We start from the raw sequence: 19,273 nt of genomic DNA on the forward strand, positions 1-19,273 counted from the left end.
CCCTAAATCTAGTGTATGACTTTGTTCTAGTCTCCTGCCTGATTAGATTCTCTCCTCTTTTTTAAATTTTTTGTTCTTTATTTTTTCAACCAACTCGTTATCAATTCCTTTCTTAAAATTTTTTAAAAATTTTCATCATTACAGTCATATTCCATCCCTTCATCATATTTACCCTTATTTGTGTGTGTGTGTGTGTGTGTGTGTGTGCGTATAAATGTAAGTTTTTCTTTAAAATTCTGGGAGGCAGTTTTTTCTAACCAAAATATACCCAAAATCTAGCGTGTGGCTCTGTTCTATTCAGCAGCCTGATTATAATTATTTTTTCCCCCTTCCAGTTTCAAGTCTCTTCTGATTTCTTTAGTATAGCTTTCTGGGGTCGTTGTTTACCCTTTTAGCATTTTCTTCTCTCATTCATTATTCCTCTCTGAACAAAATGACAAAACGGAAAAACTCCCCTCAAAAAAAAGAACAAGAGGGAGTACCACCTGCCAGGGACCTAATCAATATGGACATTAGCAAGATGTCAGAACTAGAGTTCAGAATGATGATTATAAATATACTAGCCGGGCTTGAAAAAAGCATAGATGATACTAGAGAATCCCTTTTTGGAGAAATCAAAGAACTAAAATCTAACCAAGTCACAATCAAAAAGGCTATTAACAAGGTACAATAAAAAATGGAGGCTCTAACTGCTAGAATAAATGAGGCAGAAGAGAGGATTAGTGACATAAAAGACCAAGGATGGAGAATAAAGAAGCTGCGACAAAGAGAGATAAACGACTACTGGATCACGAAGGGAGAATTTGAGAGATAAATGGGTCACAAATCAGGTCTCAACCGGTACCGAAGACTAGGATCACTCCCTGCATATTTTCGGACCACAGTGCTTTGAAACTAGAACTCAATCACAAGAAGAAAGTTGGAAAAAACTCAAATACATGGAAGCTAAAGTGCATCCTACTGAAGAACAAATGAGTCAACCAGGAAATTAAAGAATTATTCTGCCATTGCTCATGGAAACAAATGAAAATGAAAACACAACTGTTCAAAATCATTGGGATACAGAAAAGGCAGTCCTGAGAGGAAAGTATACAGCAATGCAAGCCTTTCTCAAGAAACAAAAAAGGTCTCAAATAATCAATCTAATGCTACACCTAAAGAAACTGGAAAAAGAACAGCAAATAAAGCCTAAATCCAGCAGGAGAAGAGAAATTATTAAGATCAGAGAAGAAATCAATGAAATAGAAACCAAAGAACAGCATAATAGATCAATGGAAGTAGGAGCTGGTTCTTTGAAAGAATTAGTAAGATTAATAAACCTGTGGCCAGACTTATCAAAAAGAAAAGAGAAAGGACCCAAATTAATAAAATCATGAATGAAAGAGATCACAACCAATACCAAAAAAATACAAACAATTATAAGAACATATCATGAGCAATTATACGCCAGCAAATTTGACAATCTGGAAGAAATGGATGCATTCCTAGAGACATATAAACTACCACAACTGAACCAGGAAGAAATAGAAAACCTGAACAGACCCATAACCGGTAAGGAGATTGAAGCCGTAATTAAAAATCTCCCAACAAACAAGAGCCCAGGGCCAGATGGCTTCCCAGGGGAATTCTACCAAACATTTAAAGAAGAATTAATACCTATTCTCCTGAAACTGTTCCAAAAAATAGAGATGGAAGGAAAACTTCCAAACTCATTTTATGAGGCCAGCATTACATGATCCCAAAACCAGACAAAGACCCCATCTAAAAGGAGAATTACAGACCAATATCCCTGATGAACATGGATGCAAAAATTCTCACCAAAATAATAACCAATAGGATCGAACCAACAGTACATTAAAAGGATTATTCACCACAACCAAGTAGGATTTATTGCTGGGCTGCAAGGTTGGTTCAACATCTGCAAATCAATGTGAGACAATACATTAATAAAAGAAAGAACAAGAACCATATGATACTCTCAATGGATAAAGAAAAAGCATTTGACAAAGTACAGTATCCTTTCTTGATTAAAACTCTTCACAGTGTAGGGATAGAGGGGACATACCACACTATCATAAAAGCCATCTATGGAAAAACCCATAGTGAATATCATCCTTAATGGGGGGAAAACTGAGAGCTCTTCCCCTAAGGTCAGAACACAGCAGGGATGTCCACTATCAACACTGCTATTCAACATAGTACTAGAAGTCCTAGCGACAGCAATCAGACAACAAAAAGAAATAAAAGGCATCTGAATCAGCAAAGAAGAAATCAAACTTTCACTCTTTGCAAATGATAGAATACTTTATGTGGAAAACCCAAAAGACTCCACCCCCAAACTGCTAGAACTCATACAGAAATTCAGTAAAGTGGCAGGATATAAAATCAGTTGCATTTCTATATACCAGCACCAAAACAGAGAAAGAGAAATTAAGGAGCCGATCCTATTTACAATTGCACTGAAAACCATAAGATACCTAGGAATAAATCTAACCAAAGAGGCAAAGAAGCTGTACTCAGAAAACTATTAAGTACTCATGAAAGAAATTGAGGAAGACACAAAGAAATGGAAAAATGTTCCACCTTCATGGATTGGAAGAACAAATATTGTGAAAATGTCTGTGATACCTAGAGCAATCCACACATTTAATGCAATCCCTATCAAAATACCATCAACTTTTAGGGGCCCCTGGGTGGCCCAGTGGATTAAGCCGCTGCCTTCGGCTCAGGTCATGATCTCAGGGTCCTGGGATCGAGCCCCGCATCGGGCTCTCTGCTCTGCAGGGAGCCTGCTTCCTCCTCTCTGTCTGCCTTCCTCTCTGCCTACTTGTGATCTCTCTGTCAAATAAATAAATAAAATCTTAAAAAAAAAAATACCATCAACTTTTTTCACAGAAATGGAACAAATAATCCTAAAATTTGTATGGAACCAGAAAAGACTCCAAATAGTAAGAGGAATGTTGAAAAAGAAATCCAAAGCTGGTGGCATCAAAATTCCGGACTTCAAGCTCTATTACAAAACTGTAAACATCAAGACAGTATGGTACTGGCACAAAAACAGACACATAGATCAATGGAACAGAATAGAGAGTTCAGAAATGGACCCTCAACTCTATGGTCAGCTAATCTTTGACAAAGCAGGAAAGAATGTCCAATGGACAAAGGACAATCTCTTCAACAAATGGTGCTGGGAAAACTGGACAGCCACATGCAGAAGAATGAAACTGGACCATTTCCTTATACCATACTCAAAAACAGACTCAAAATGGATGAAAGACCTAAATATGAGACAGAAACCCATCAAAATCCTTGAGAACACAGGCAGCAACCTCTTCGACCTCAGCTGTAGCGACTTCTTCCTAGAAACATCACCAAAGGCAAGAGAAGCAAGGACAAAAAAATGAACTACTGGGAATTCATCAAGATCAAAAGCTTTCCCACAGCAATGGAAACAGTCAACACCACCAAGAGACAACAGACAGAATGCGAGAAGATATTTGCAAATGATGTACCAGATAAAGGGCTAGTATCCAAAAATCTATGAAGAATTGATCAGACTCAACACACAAAGAACAATGAATCCAATCAAGAAATGGGCAAAAGACATGAACAGACATTTCAGCAAGGAAGACACCCAAATGGCCAACAGACACATGAAAAAGTACTCAACATCACTCGGCATCACAGAAATACAAATCAAAACCTCAATGAGATACCACCTCACCCTAGTCAGAATAGCTAAAACTAACAAGTCAGAAAATGACAGGGGCTGGTGAAGATGTGGAGAAAGGGGAACCCTCCTACACTGTTGGTGGGAAGGCAAACTGGTGCAGCCACTCTGAAAACAGTATGGAGTTTCCTCAAAAAGTTGAAAATAGACTACCCTACGACCCAGCAATTACACTACTGCATATTTACCCCCAAAAATACAAATGTAGTGATCCGAAGGGGTAAATGCACCCCAGTGTTTATAGCAGCAATGTCCACAATAGCCTATGAAAAAAGCCTAGATGTCCCTCAACAGATGAATGGATGAAGAAGATGTGGTATATATATATATATACACATATATGTGTATATATATTTATATACACAATGGAATATAATGAAGCCATCAAAAAATCTGTAATCTTGCAATCTGCAACAACGTGGATGGAACTAGGGGATATTATGATAAGCAAAATAAGTCATTCAGAGAAAGACAATTATTATATGATCTCACAGATATGAGGAATTTGAGAAACAAGACAGAGGATCATGGGGGAAGGGACGGAAAAATGAAATAAAACAAAACCATAGAGGGAGACAAACCATAAGCAATTCTTAATCTCAGGAAATAAACTAATGGTTGCTGGAATGGAGGGAGCGATGGGAGGGATGGGGTGGCTGGGTGATGGACATTGGGGAGGGTATGTGCTATGGTGAGTGCTGTGAATTGTTTTAAGACTGATGAATCACAGACCTGTACCCCTGAAACAAATAGTACATTATGCACTAATTAAAAAAAAATTAAAAAACAAAAATCATGCATCCTGAATCTTTAAAGTTATTTGAATAAAAGTTATGACTGCTTAAAAAAACCAGATTTACATTTTTTTAAATATCCTTTTATCTTCAGATATTATATACCACAAAATCCTACTGGCTGTTAAATATGAGACCATACATGTAAATAACAGTGTTAGCAGCTTATCTAAAAGAAATACAGTAGGAACATAAAAGTAAATGTAAATTAATTTACCAGGAATTATAAATCAAGGCATTATGGCCAACCAAATAAAAACAAAACAAAACAAAACAAAAAACACTTCAAACTAGTTAACAGAAATATCAATTATGAAAAAGATTAAAACATGGAATTATTATCACCCTGTAACAGAGTAAATTCCTGGGTAATAAAATGAATGCCATTAACAAGTCAGGAAATGACAGATGCTGGAGAGGATGTGGAGAAAGGGGAACCCTCCTCCACTGTTGGTGGGAATGCAAGCTGGTGCAACCACTCTGGAAAACAGCATGGAGGTTCCTCAAAATGTTGAAAATAGAACTACCCTATGACCCAGCAATTGCACTACTGGGTATTTACCCTAAAGATACAAACATAGTGATCCGAAGGGGCACGTGTACCCGAATGTTTATAGCAGCAATGTCTATAATAGCCAAACTATGGAAAGAACCTAGATGTCCATCAACAGATGAATGGATAAAGAAGATGTGGTATATATACACGATGGAATACTATGCAGCCATCAAAAGAAATGAAATCATGCCATTTGCGACGACGTGGATGGAACTAGAGCGTATCATGCTTAGTGAAATAAGTCAATCGGAGAAAGACAACTATCATATGATCTCCCTGATATGAGGACATGGAGAAGCAACATGGGGGGGTAGGGGGATAGGAGAAGAATAAATGAAACAAGATGGGATTGGGAGGGAGACAAACCATAAATGACTCTTAATCTCACAAAACAAACTGGGGGTTGCTGGGGGGAGGTGGGATTGGGAGAGGGGGAGGGGGCTATGGACATTGGGGAGGGTAAGTGCTATCGTGAGTGCTGTGAAGTGTGTAAACCTGGCGATTCACAGACCTGTACCCCTGGGGATAAAAATACATTATATGTTTATTAAAAAAAAAAAAAATTTGGAAGGGGAGGCGAACCATAAGAGACTATGGACTCTGAAAAACAACCTGAGGGTTTTGAAGGGTCAGGGGTGGGAGGTTGGGGGAACAGGTGGTGGGTAATGGGGAGGGCACGTTTTGCATGGAGCACTGGGTGTTGTGCAAAAAGAATGAATACTGTTACGCTGAAAAAATAAATAAAATGGAAAAAAAAAAAAAATAAAATAAAATGAATGCCACAGCAACATTTAAAAGTAATGGCTTCTGGGGCACCTGGGTGGCTCAGCTGGTCAAGCAACTGCCTTCAGTTTGGGTCATGATCTCCGGATCCTGGCATCCAGCCCCAAATCGGGCTCCCTGCTCCTGGAGAAGCCTGCTTCTCCCTCTCCCTCTGCCTGCCACTCCCCTGCTTATGCTCTCCCTCTCTGTCAAATAAATAAATAAAATGTATTTTAAAAAAAAGTAATGGCTTCCATAGCTATTCGAACCAAACGACTAAGGTTGGAGTTACAGGACACTAATATACTAGGTTTATTTCTTATTGGAATAAAGAAGAAATTGCACTGATAGATTTTCATGTTTGGGTATCCATATTTTCCATCCTCCTTGTCCTCTACATACACAAATATGACAGACAGTGTTTCACAAACACAAAATAACAACACTAACATCATCAATGACGCAGTGCATGGAGGGCTCAACTGAGACTTACCATTCATAATAACTTAACGAGTTTATAAAGCAAGATGTCTAGTTCCAATTGCAGCAATTAGTACTACAGAATATGCACTATTTAAAATAAATCATGAATCTGATACCCTCAACATACGCTCTGATCCAAAAACATACCTTAACCAAACTAGGGGGAAAGTCCACATATTTAATATGAGTCTTAAATTCAATATTTTAGTGACTATGATTAGCTCTCTTTGGCTCCTACAGTTCTCATGAATTAAATTAAGTCAAAAGCTGTAAAGCAATGCAGACCTTATTGTTTGTAGAGACTGTGAGTCATCAGGGGAAGAAGTCCAAAAAGGCTAAATTTCCACTGAACTCCAAATCAGAGGTTTGAAAGCTAGAGAGATAAAGACATTAGCTGTAGTCTTATGAAACATTCAAGGCTGCTTTCATTTGATTAGGAATTTGCTACAGGCTCTTTGTGACAAATACAATAAGGACACTTTAAATCTTTTAAGCTTTGAAGAAAGATCCAGAAACAGATTAGCCATGAAGGATTGCATTTAGACCTGGAAGCTAAGGAGTAATGTGTTTATATACATTCAGAAACTTAGTTCTGCGTTACTAAATAAATAAATAAGAGCTATTGTAGCTGCAATCTTTACTGGCTATTAGTTAAGGAAATCTGCCCTGATTTGAAATACTGATTACAACAACCTGTTGCCTTACATCACCATTTCCCAAACTATTCTAGAAAACACTAATGTTCCATGAAATGTTTATTGTGGGGGGGGGGGGGTGGTAATACTGTGGAGAGAGAAAAAAGAAAAACTGCTCAAGTATTTTTGTTCTAAAATTTTTAATAGAGAAAAAAATACTAAGCACATCTGGCATACTTATTAGATAAGCTGTCCTTAATAGTATGTCATGTCCCAGAAAGTCAGGAAGTCTACAAGATACCACTTGAAGACAGATGTATTGATGTTAAAGTGATCCATAAACATGGTACTATTATGTTTTAGGCTATTTAATGAGAAACGATTTATGCTATGATTTTTGCCTAATAATTTTAACACACTTTAACTTTTTATCAAATAAACATATGAATCAAATTTAACAACTTCTTCCAGCCATGACATTTATACATGTAAGATGAACTTTTTCTATAATCTATTTTAATACTAGTTTGTATTTATTTTTCTACAATGTTATGTCAATAATTATAATTTTTAAAGTTCCCAATAATTATAATTTTAAAGTAGGGTTCATGAGTTCAAAGTATCATTTTAGTTAAACATAGATATAACAGTATATCCTTCAATTTTTAGATAATAAATTTTAATGTACCTATCTTCAAGTTTTTTACTTATGAAGATCTCTGAAGGAAAAAGTAACTACGGCGTAATTTGTTCCACTTAGTTTGCATTCTTCAAAACTCAGTGTGACCCCCATTTACCTTTTAAAGTTAAGTAGCACATTAAAAAATGCAAGTTCATTACTGACAGATTTACACAAGCTCCTTTACAGGGAAAAAGGCTTTACACCCAGCCTTTCTCTGAGAAGTCACAGGATACCAGTTGACAGGATGACACATATACAATATTTTAATAACTATAGTAAGTAACTACAGCAAAAGTAAAGGATGCATAATCTCTGAGTTGTAACAAAGAAATTATTGCATATGTATGAGGTATAGACTTCATGCTGTATTTACTAAAAACAAACCAAAAAAACCCAAAAAACAAAACAAAACAAAAAAACCTGTGGCTTCCAAAAAAGAATATATTACTAGCCTAATCACAGCAACAAAACTTTTCTCCTTTAAGTGTTTTTCCATTTTTTATTTGTAAATTCTATTCATCCCACACTCCCATTTCTCAGTCTCTTTTAGCAGTCACAGATGTAAAAATAATAAAAATAATAAACCCCATTTTGTTATTTATGGCAGCCTGTATAAACCAACAGAAGTGAGGAAAAAAGAGGCTTAGTCGATCCTATCTTTTCTATTCCAGACATAAAACTAAACATGGAAATGAAAATAAAATAGTCACTAAAACCTTTAGGTTTCCTTTTAACAACTAATCCATTTGCTGAAAAAGTTTGCTACATGTCACTTTTAGAATTTAAAATTCTTTATACTGAATAAATTAACATTCACATTTATTGTGAAGTATATATTCAAAAAGTACACAAAATATATTATGTATGATCTAATGAATATTTATAAAGCAAACATCCATTTTTTACTACCACCCAAGTACAGACACAGAAGCCAGGATCACAGACACAGAAATAATCACTCTTAAACATATCATAAGAGCTTTAATGTGGCATGTGAATTACAAGGTAACTACTGAGAATGAGAAGAAATAGTGCTACAGGTGTTGTAATATGGAAACTATTTAAAACATCTCTAAAATGCATTAATAGAGGACCTTTTTTAATATATAGAACATTTTGTTAAACTTTCCTGTGAAAAAAATGCTAGTAATAACAATCTACTTAGAATACAAATTATAGAAGTGCCTGAATTAAATTTTGTGGAACATCACACAGGAGAGCCATAAAACACAGACTATTTATTCCTAGCACTTCCAACATCTGGCAATGAGGAAGACCAATATTAACATTCAAGATGCAAAAAACACTAAGTAAGGGCCATTTCAACTCACTAGCATCTAAATATTTAAGTATAAATTACAAAATAATAATCTCCGTGATCTTTGCTGGGCTCTAGCAAAAGTAAAAACTCACTTTCATTTCAAATACTCACTTTCATTTCAAATAAGTATGCTCACATAGCAGGATTAGCAGGATTCTGGGTCTCTTACTTCTTGCACTAGATATTAGTGTATAGATAAAACCATACCATGGAATGACACTAAACGACTGTGGTTATTAACACCTTCTGTTCTGAAGGTCTGGTTACAAAATCTAGTACACACAGAATTAGCCAAAAACAAGGTTTTAAGGAGATAAATTTTAACTGCCCCCAAATAAACTTAACTTCTGCAGTTAAAATATTAAGTTGATATGAGGTTAAACTTAAACTTCATTTTTTTCTTAGCAAAGCAAGGCATGCAGAGTTCAATGTAACATTTAAGTAAACAATTTCCAAATACCGCTAATAAGCAACATTTAAGAACCCTTTTCAAAGTACTCTTACTCTAAAATGTGGACATAGATAATGCAAAGCAAATATAATTCATTCATAATTTAAAACCCAGCCAAACAATTGCTTCTCTTGTACTACAGATCTCATTTTCCTCCTCCAATCCCACTAAAACATATGTCTTTAACCACCTGGGCAATGTCATCCTTGTGGGCTGTGATGTGGCAAAGATCTATATTAATATCCTTGGAGATTTGATGGACAGGAAAACACACAACCATATTAAATATCCAATGACTTCTGTTAAATACGCTGATGACAATGGAATAACAAAGAGTCACAGGGAAGAATACCTCTGAATCTCTAGATACACTTTACACAAAAACAGATGTCCTTAAATCTCTAACACTGCAAATAGCTGAGAAAATGATCTATCAATTTGATGGAATATTATATAACCATTAAGATTAAAGATGATAAAGCTATGTAACACAATTTTGTAATATATCCTAAAACATTTTAAATATACTTTTGTATCTAGATATAACTATAAAATACTAGATGTAAGTGCAAAGACTTAAGAAAATAAGAAATGAATATTTGGTACAGTTACAGGGACTCCTCTAACCATTTGTACTTTTACAAAGTAAATAAAAATCAGAAGGTCAAAAACGCAATGCCTCCTCTCTCTAAAAAACTATAAAACTATCATCAGCACCTAGGTAATCATCTCATATTTATGGTCTACACTAAACACACTAAAACTTGCTATATATTACCCCTCTGGGCAAGGTCACCTGACAAAAGGGAAACAAGATCCTGTCTGAGTAGTTTCATTAAGAAGAGAGAGAAAAAATGACCATTTTACCTCATACCAAGGTGACAGAGGTATTTTAACCAAAGGCATGTTTTACTGCCATTGTCAAGTGTCAAATTTAACATTACTTTTTACCAAAATTAACAACTGTATCCAATTAAAACCCAGAAAACTACAAAATGCAAACAGACCATGTATAAATTACAATTTAAGACAAAGAGGATATTAATTTGGTCAACTTTGCATCAAAAATTCTATCTCTGTAAGACTAAGAGATACAGAGATTCAAGGACATTCTGATACAGACACAAGCTTTCTATTATTTTATGTCTGCCACTGAGCATCATATGGGTCAAAAGCTTGATAAAGGAACTCTGAAATTACTGGTCCTATATCAAAATGCAAAACTGTTTTAGATTCTATTACTATGATTACAAATGTTACTCTTCAACAGCTAACTCCTTGCAGTAATTAATAAGCTGACCCTAAAATTCAAATGGAAATGCAAAAGATCCACAATGGCCAAAACAAACTAGAAAAAGAACAAAGTTGGAGCACTCACACTTCCCAGCTTAAAACTTACTTCAAAGTTTAGTAATCAAGACTGTGTGATAGTGGTATAAAGACAGACATACAGATCAATGGGCCAGATAAATGTTTATGGTCAACTAGTTTTTGAAAGAATACCAAGAAAAGTCAATAGGGATATTAGAGTCTTTTTAACAAATGGTTCGGGGACAACCAGATTACTCACAACACAAAATAATGAAATCACATCTCTACCTTGTATAATACATGAAAATTAACACAAAATGGATACTTATCTGCAAAGCAGTAAAAGTGGACCCCTAATTCATACCACATATGTAAATTAACTCAAAATGGGTCATGTACGTAGGTATTAAGAACTAAAACCATAAAATTCTTAGAAATAAACAAAGGAGGAAGTCTTTCTGACCTCAGAATAGCTTCTTAGATATGACAACAAAAATAGAAACAAAAGAAAAAATAAATTAGAATTTATTGAAATTGAAAATTTTTGTGCTTCAAAGGATACTATCAAGAAAATGAAAAGTAAATCTATATAATAGGAGAAAGTATCTACAAATCAAATAACTGATAAGGGACTTATGACTTAAAAGACACAACTCAGTAAAAAAAAATTTTTTTAAAGGGCAAAGGAATTGAATGGATAATTCTCAAAAAAAGATATATAAATGCCAATAGTCACATGAAGACGCTCAACATCATTAGTCATTAGAGAAATGCAAATCAAACCACAATGAGATACTTCACACCAACTAGAATGGCTAAAATCAAAAGGACAAGCAAAGATGTGGAGAAACTGGAATCCTTGTGCAATGCCAGTAGGACTGTAAAGTAAGGCAGCCAATTGGATCAATAGTTTGACAGTTCGTTAAAATATGAAATGACAAGTTAGCAAATAACCTAGCAATTTCTAGGTATATATCGAAAGGAGTGAAAAAACAGGCCCACACAAAAACCTATACATGAATGTTCACAGCAATACTAATGATAACAGCCAAAAAGTGGAAACAACCCAAATATCCATCAACTGATGAATGGATAAAGAAGATGTGGCATACTTATACAATGGATTATTATTCAGCAATAAAAAGGTATAAAGCACTGACATATGCTACAACACAAATGAACCTTGTAACATTGTGCTAAGTGAAAGAAGTTAATGCATTTAACAGGCTATTTGCAAAATATATTTCCTTTAACTACTTCTCCTCTACACCTTTTACGCTCGACCACCCAAATACCACGTCCTCTATAATATCTCCCCCATGACCCAAAATAAAACTCTTTTCCCCTTCCATGATCCACTAGACTCTATTAAACCATTTCTTCCACTCTGCCTAATTATTACAGTTACCTACAGACATGTTCAGGGCTCCCTGCTTTCTGATGATAAGACTGTCAGTCAATTCTATCTTTAATAAAACAGTGGCTTATATGTAAGGGTGTTCAGTGTTCTTAAGGGATAAACATCATTATAATAAAAAAAAGAACAAAAGCTTTAAGTCCGACTCTTGATCTTAACTCAGGTCTTGATCTCAGGGTTGTAACTTCAAGCCCTGAGTTGGGCTCCACGCTGGGCATGGAGCCTACTTAAAAAAAAAAAAAGAAAAGAAAAAGAAAAAGAACATATTTTGTGCTGGAACTGAACTGAGCTCAAATCTAGATCCCCCAATACTTGTTGGTGAATTCACTCAATATTTGTATAATGTTGACCAAGTTACTTAAGTTCTCTCTAAGTCTACTTTCCTCTCTAAATTGAATGTGATATCTACACTTCACAAAAGTGTTTGAGGATTAAATTCAGTATTATATTCCTTTTCATACATATGTCTTCAATAAATGCAATTTCCTTTATTCTTCTTTTCCTCAAAAGTAGCTGAACGTATTTCTTTTGGTCTGTGAAAAAAATGTAGTAGATAAAGGATATACCCAGGAAAAAAATGATCTCAAGCTTTAAAAGCAAGCTGATTTCAAATTTATACTATAAACCTCACATTTTATTAGTAAAATTACCTGTTAACAGGCTAAGAATTAAAGTCATTTAAACTGGAGATCTCTCATTCTCATAGTGATACCACTACAGTTACTAGAAAATTACTTTATCCTAACCAAAATTTGCTTTTCCAAGAGGCTTGAATATCTTACAGGAACACTTCCTTAGGCAACAAATTTAGCAAACATAGTAAGCTCTTATACTCTGCAGAACAGAGTGCTCGCTTTGGCAGCACATATACTCTGCAGAAGATAACGTACAGGGAGCTTTATGTGCTAATTACACTTTCCAAATGAGATGTCATCTTTCTTTGATTTTCCATGCAAATTTTATTTATTTGTTTTTAAGATTTTATTTATTTATTCTAGAGACAGAGTGTTGGGCAGGAGAGGGACAAGCGACTCTACACTAAGCAAGGAGCCCAAAGCAGGGCTCCATCTCAGGATCCTGAGACCATGACCTGAGCTAAAACCAAGAGTCAAAAGCTTAACCAGCTTAACCACCTAGGCACCCTTCCATGCAAATTTTTTAATTTATCTGCGGCACTCCCTCTTTTGCCATGCTTTCATTTTTCTAACACAACTATGAAAGTAGTATTCTCACCCATTAAAATGGTATACTAAATTACTAAAATTTGCTATGGAAAGTGATTTTACAGCATAAACTCCAGGCTATAATTCTGTGCCCTTTGACCCAGCCATCTAATTTCTGGGAATCACCCAAGGAAGCAATATTGAGTTTGGGAAAACATATATATATATATGTGTATGTGTGTGTATACATACCTACACAAACGTACATAAACACGTTACTACAGTGTAAATGAGAACAGAGGAAAACTGGATGCAGCCTAAATGTTTCCAATCATGAAATAATTATAAAATATCATACAGCCATTAATAATGTTGATGATGGTATAAAAATTTAACAGAGCATTATGAGAGATTAAAGCAAAATTCAAAATTAGCTCCTAAAACATACATATAACAGGAAATATTTTTCACAAAAATAATGGATAATAATTATGTTAGTGTGACAGATTTATGGGTATTTTCTCAAAATTTTTATACATAGATTATTTTCATAAGTTAAAGGAATAAGCATACTTTTACCTTATCCCAGAAATCAACCAAAGCTGTAAAATCCCATTTCTTAGAATATGCCACATTGTATTTCAGAATAGCATCCTATGGAAGAAGCATAAACAAAACTTCATGATATAGTCAGTAAATTATCTACAAATACCCTTTCTCCTTTATGAACTATTTCCAGTAAACTTCTTAATCAGCATCAAGCTTCCTCCTACCATTAGCTACTCCATGTAAGTAGCTATGAACAAACAGAATACACACTTATTTATTATTCACTTAAGAAAAATGAGATTAGAGGGGCGCCTGGGTGGCTCAGTGGGTTAAGGCCTCTCTGCCTTCAGCTCAGGTCATGATCTCAGGGTCCTGGGATCGAGCCCCACACTGGGCTCTCTGCTCAGTAGGGAGCCTGCTTCCCTTCCTCTCCTGGGATCGAGCCCCACACTGGGCTCTCTGCTCAGTAGGGAGCCTACTTCCCTTCCTCTCTCTGCCTGCCTCTCTGTCTACTTGTGATCTCTGTCTGTCAAATAAATAAATAAAATCTTTAAAAAAAGAAAAATGAGATCAGAAAGGTCAAGCAATAGGAAAAAAATCATAACTCTAACGCTTGCATTATAAACAGAGGTGATACATTCTCAATGGATAAAACTGGATCTTGGAGATAAAAAAAATTAAATATCATAATGATTGCTGGCTATCAATAGTCTCACACTATATATGCAAATATACAGTATATTTTCGGTATTAAAATTTCGTGAGAGGAATAAATTAGGAAAAAATGTCTAAAAAGGCTTCACAGGAGAGATAGCAATAATGAGAAAAGATTGATGCCTAAGGCATAAAATGGTGTTTTTTCCTTTATTATCAGCTATTTTTATAAGTTACATATTTATAAATGGTTATCTTCCCCCAGCAGCTCATATAAACTATATATTTACGCAGAGAGAAAAGTCAAAATAGCACGCCATCTACTGGTGTGACATCCGACTAAACAGTATTTTATTCTTGGTTAATGGTGATAAAAACAAAACAGGGGGCGCCTGGGTGGCTCAGTGGATTAAGCCGCTGCCTTCGGCTCAGGTCATGATCTCAGCGTCCTGGGATCGAGCCCCGCATCGGGGGCGCTCTGCTCAGCAGGGAGCCTGCTTCCTCCTCTCTCTCTGCCTGCCTCTCTGCCTACTTGTGATCTCTCTCTCTGTCAAATGAATAAATAAAAATCTTAAAATAAAAAAAAACAAAAAAAACAAAACAGGCCCCAAATGGAGTCAATTATGCTAAGCCATACTTCACAAGAGACTTAATTACAGTTTCAGCTTCTCCCACAAATGGAATCTTAAACCAGTCAATGAGGAACCACCTGGTCAGCACTAGTTAGTTCATCAGCCTGACAGAATTCTTCCATCCCCTAAAGGAAAATGACTGCCACAACCAATCCACTTTTTCCTGGTGTAACATACTTGATTCCACTCCCTCTGCCTTTAAGTTTTTCATTTTGTACAGCATCTTAGAGTGCCTTTCCATCTGCTAGATAAGACCCTGCCTGATTCATAGATCATTGAACAGAGCCAGTAAAATCTTTAAAACTTACTCATATGAATTTTATTTAATACCAGAGTGGGGTATGCATAAGACAATCCACTACTTATAAAAAAAAAACTATTATGGTTGACCCAGGAACAACACAAGGATTGGAAATCTGCATGTAACTTTGACTCCCCAAAAAAACTTACCTACTAATAACCTACTGTTGACCAAAGCCTGATAACAGTCGATTAACATCTATTTTGTACGTTTTATGTATCATAAACTGCATTCTTACAATCAAGTAAGAGAAAATATTAATAAAATTACAAAGAAAATACATTAACAGTACCTTATTACCAAAAAAAATCTGCACGGGAGACTGGTGCGGTTCAAACCTGTGTTGTTCAAGGGTCAACTGTGTTTATAATTATATTTTATCTCATCATTTTAAATTTCTATTTTGCTTATATTTTATGATGTATATATTACTAAGGTAACAGAATTTACAAGCAACTATTTATATTTATAATATACATCTCCAATTTTTTTACTGAAGTATATGTAAGTTGAAAAAACACTGTTAGGTTACAGTAAACCTTCCAAATTTCCTTATAATTGAATAAGTTTTTAAAAATTAATACTCCGTCAAGGAGTTGTGTGAAAAACACTTCATGCCATACAAATAATTACCAAGCAATGAGATTAAAAAGCAAACCAACAATGTATATTTACTTGGAATCAAGGGCCTTCAAAAAGGAAAACCATCAATCATAAAATAATATGGTAAGAAAAAGTGTTTCTTTTTCTTACAGCTGCATACAAAATTTCCCACTAAGAGAAGATTTTAAGGGTTTTTTTTTTTCTAATTACCATCTGATTTCAGAACCTCATACAAAGTCCTAAATAGCAATTTCTATCAACAGGTAAAAGGACAAACAATGCATACACTGCAACAAATTGCTGATAAACTCAACAACACAGATGAATCTTGAAGATTTTCATTGTAAGTGAAAGAAGCCAGACACACTAGCATACATACTATGTGATTCCATTCATGTAAAATGTAAACTAATCTATGGTTAAAAAGAAAGAAAAATTTTAAAAAAAAGAGAAGAGAAAAAAGAAAAAGTAAAAGAGCAAATCAACAGTTGCCTGGAGACGGTGCAGAAAGAGGAATTAAACTATAGGAATAAGAGGAATCTCTGAAGGTGACAGAAAATGTTCTGTACCTTGATTGTAGAGGGGGTTTCATGGCTATATGCAAATGTCAAACATCATCAAATTACATACTTTAAAAGCATGCATGTTCTTATATGTAAATTATTCCTCAAAGTTAGTTAAGGAAAAACATTTTACATTCTTTTATACTCTAATTCTTTAATGTGATTTTATAATTAGCATTAATTCCTAACTAATATTTAGTTTTACTTTAGTCTTCAAGTCTCAAAAGTAGTCTACCACAAGGTCTCCTATCATTAGAAAAACTGGACGCTATTCTGTATTCTTAGCTACCAACTACTGAGATTTCCTTTAATTCATAGTTCATAATACACACAATTAAATCACAAAGATATCCATTCTTTGAAAATTATCAGACACATTATAGCAATATTATTGTGTAAACTGACTTCTAAAGACACTATTCCTTTTTTAAACTTTTAACATTTCTAATCCTGCTTAACTCAACATCAAAAAAGGTAGCAAAAGATTATTATACTCAGTAAGAGGGATTTAATGTTCCCCTCCCCCATATTGTTCTTTCAGCAAAAGAAACAATTAGCATAAGCAGACAGAAGAAAAATCTCTATGAATTACTCTGTTCTGCCAAATCTACCATAAAATAAACAAGAAAGGGAAATTCAGAATAAAGCAATTACCCCTTCTTAAAGTAATCACTGGTGCACTAAGGAATTGCTAAAGAGGTGAGCATACAAGGTAATTTAGAATACTATGATTGTTCTGTGTTTATGCTTAAAGAAAAAAACATGAAAAATTTAAATAATCCTGCTTATAAGGCCACAGGACCTAAGACAGTGTTTCTCAAATGGAGTATAAATAGTATTCTTGGGTGGCCTGCTTTAATGGTTTTGGAATACAAAGAGCAAAAGACAACACACTGTAGGAATGAAGCAAGTATTTGAAGCAAATAAAAATGGTGAAAATTTTGAGCCATCCTAAGATATACTGCAGTACAGAACTGTCAAATTCTACAGAACCTGGACCAAAATGCTCACTATCATATTTATTTGCAAGCTGATGTTCTCCATACAAATGCCATCTTTGCATCTACTAACATCCACCAACTGTTTGTGATTGTAAATAGTAAAAACAAAGTGAACAATTTTTTTCTTTATAAAGTATTTTTTAAAGTTCTCAGCATACTATTTTGAGGTGTAGATCAGTGGTTAAAAAACTTTTGTGCAAGGCGCCTGGGTGGCTCAGTCAGTTTAGCTGTCTGCCTTTGGCTCCGGTCATGATCCCAGGGTCCTGGGATTGAGTCCCGCACAGGTCTTCCTGCTCAGCTGGCAGTCTGCTTCTCCCTCTCCCTCTACTGCACACTTTTACTCTCTCTGTGTCAGATAAAATCTTGAAGAAAAAAAAAACTTTTGTGCAAAAAGGGGATACTGTGTATAAATTGTTTTCACTGTGATAATGAAACTCAAATGATGGTTCATAAAGCTTAAAATGCCAAAAAAAAAAAAATCAAATGGATATAGCTGTAACTATAAGCATAAAGAGTTTATGTTTAATGTTTGATGCTTGTACATATGTAATTAACATTATACTAAAAATAAGTAAACTCTAGGGGACCCTGAGAGTTTCTTCCATTTTAAGGGAGTACAGTATAAGATTGAAAAACACTGTCCTTAAGGAGTAAAATTGGGGACGCCTGGGTGGCTCAGTGGGTTAAAGCCTCTGCCTTCGGCTCAGGTCATGATCTTGGGGTCCCGGGATCGAGTCCCACATTGGGCTCTCTGCTCAGAGGGGACCTGCTTCCTCCTCTCTCTCTCTCCCTTCCTCTCTCTCTCTCTCTCTCCCCTTCCTCTCTGCTTACTTGTGATCTCTGTCTGTCAAATAAATAAATTAAATCTTGAGAAATGAAATTTTCAAAATACATTATGGTACAATATCCAATGTTTTCCATGTAGAGAAAAAAGACAAATAAACAGGAGCTACAGAAAGGTATAGAAAGTTTAAGAAAAATTTGTTGAATATAAATGGAGAAACACTATAAAACTTGAGGAAACTGTACACAACAAAGTCTCTCAAAGAAAATGAAACGCTGGGGTTCCTGGGTGCCTTAGTCATTAAGCATCTGCCTTCAGCCCAGGTAATGATCCCAAAGTCCTGGGATTGAGCCCTGCATCAGGCTCCCTGCAAGGCGGGAAACCTGCTTCTCCCTCTCCCACTCCCCCTGCTTGTGTTTCCTCTATCGCTGTCAAATAAATAAATAAAACCTTAAAAAAAAAAAACAAAAAAAACCCTTTTCACACAAGTATAGAAAAATCTGTTATTGTTATAGTTATAAAACCTTCAAAAGTTTACATGGCTACAACGCCAAAAAACACTTATACTCACCCATATTTTAGATATTAGAAAAAGAATCTAATCATTGCTCTTACAGTCTTAAGTGAAATATTTAAAAAAATCAAAAACTAAATTAGTGCCAAAATGTAAAATTAATAAATAATTAGATTGCTAGAAGGCTATACTTACAGCAATACAAAACAGAATGTTTAATGTATACTTTAATCATTAGGAAATGATATTTCCCTTTTGGCAAATATTGTTAAAGTCGTAATTCTTTCCTGATTTATTTTTAAGGACATTTCAGAAACATGATAATTTTTAAAAATAAGAGAGAAGCTTGGTCTGAAGGAAACTAGAT

The 19,273-nt window shown here is 34.9% G+C and overlaps 1 protein-coding gene across 7 annotated transcripts in view; it reads right to left on the reverse strand.

Moving 5' to 3' along the window:
• The window catches only part of PARG (poly(ADP-ribose) glycohydrolase), a 123,196-nt gene that overhangs the window by 86,972 nt on the left and 16,951 nt on the right, over nucleotides 1–19,273 (reverse strand). For 6 of the 7 annotated variants that reach the window (XM_046027968.1, XM_046027972.1, XM_046027973.1 and 3 more), the window contains exon 7: nucleotides 13,885–13,959. The exons of the other annotated variant lie outside the window; for it this stretch is intronic. In XM_046027968.1, coding sequence (XP_045883924.1) covers nucleotides 13,885–13,959 — 75 coding nt within the window. The remainder of the gene's footprint in view (nucleotides 1–13,884; nucleotides 13,960–19,273) is intronic. 7 annotated transcript variants of the gene reach the window in all.

The sequence above is a fragment of the Meles meles genome, chromosome 13 (genome assembly GCF_922984935.1).
Source record: "Meles meles chromosome 13, mMelMel3.1 paternal haplotype, whole genome shotgun sequence".
NCBI classification, from domain to species: domain Eukaryota; kingdom Metazoa; phylum Chordata; class Mammalia; order Carnivora; family Mustelidae; genus Meles; species Meles meles.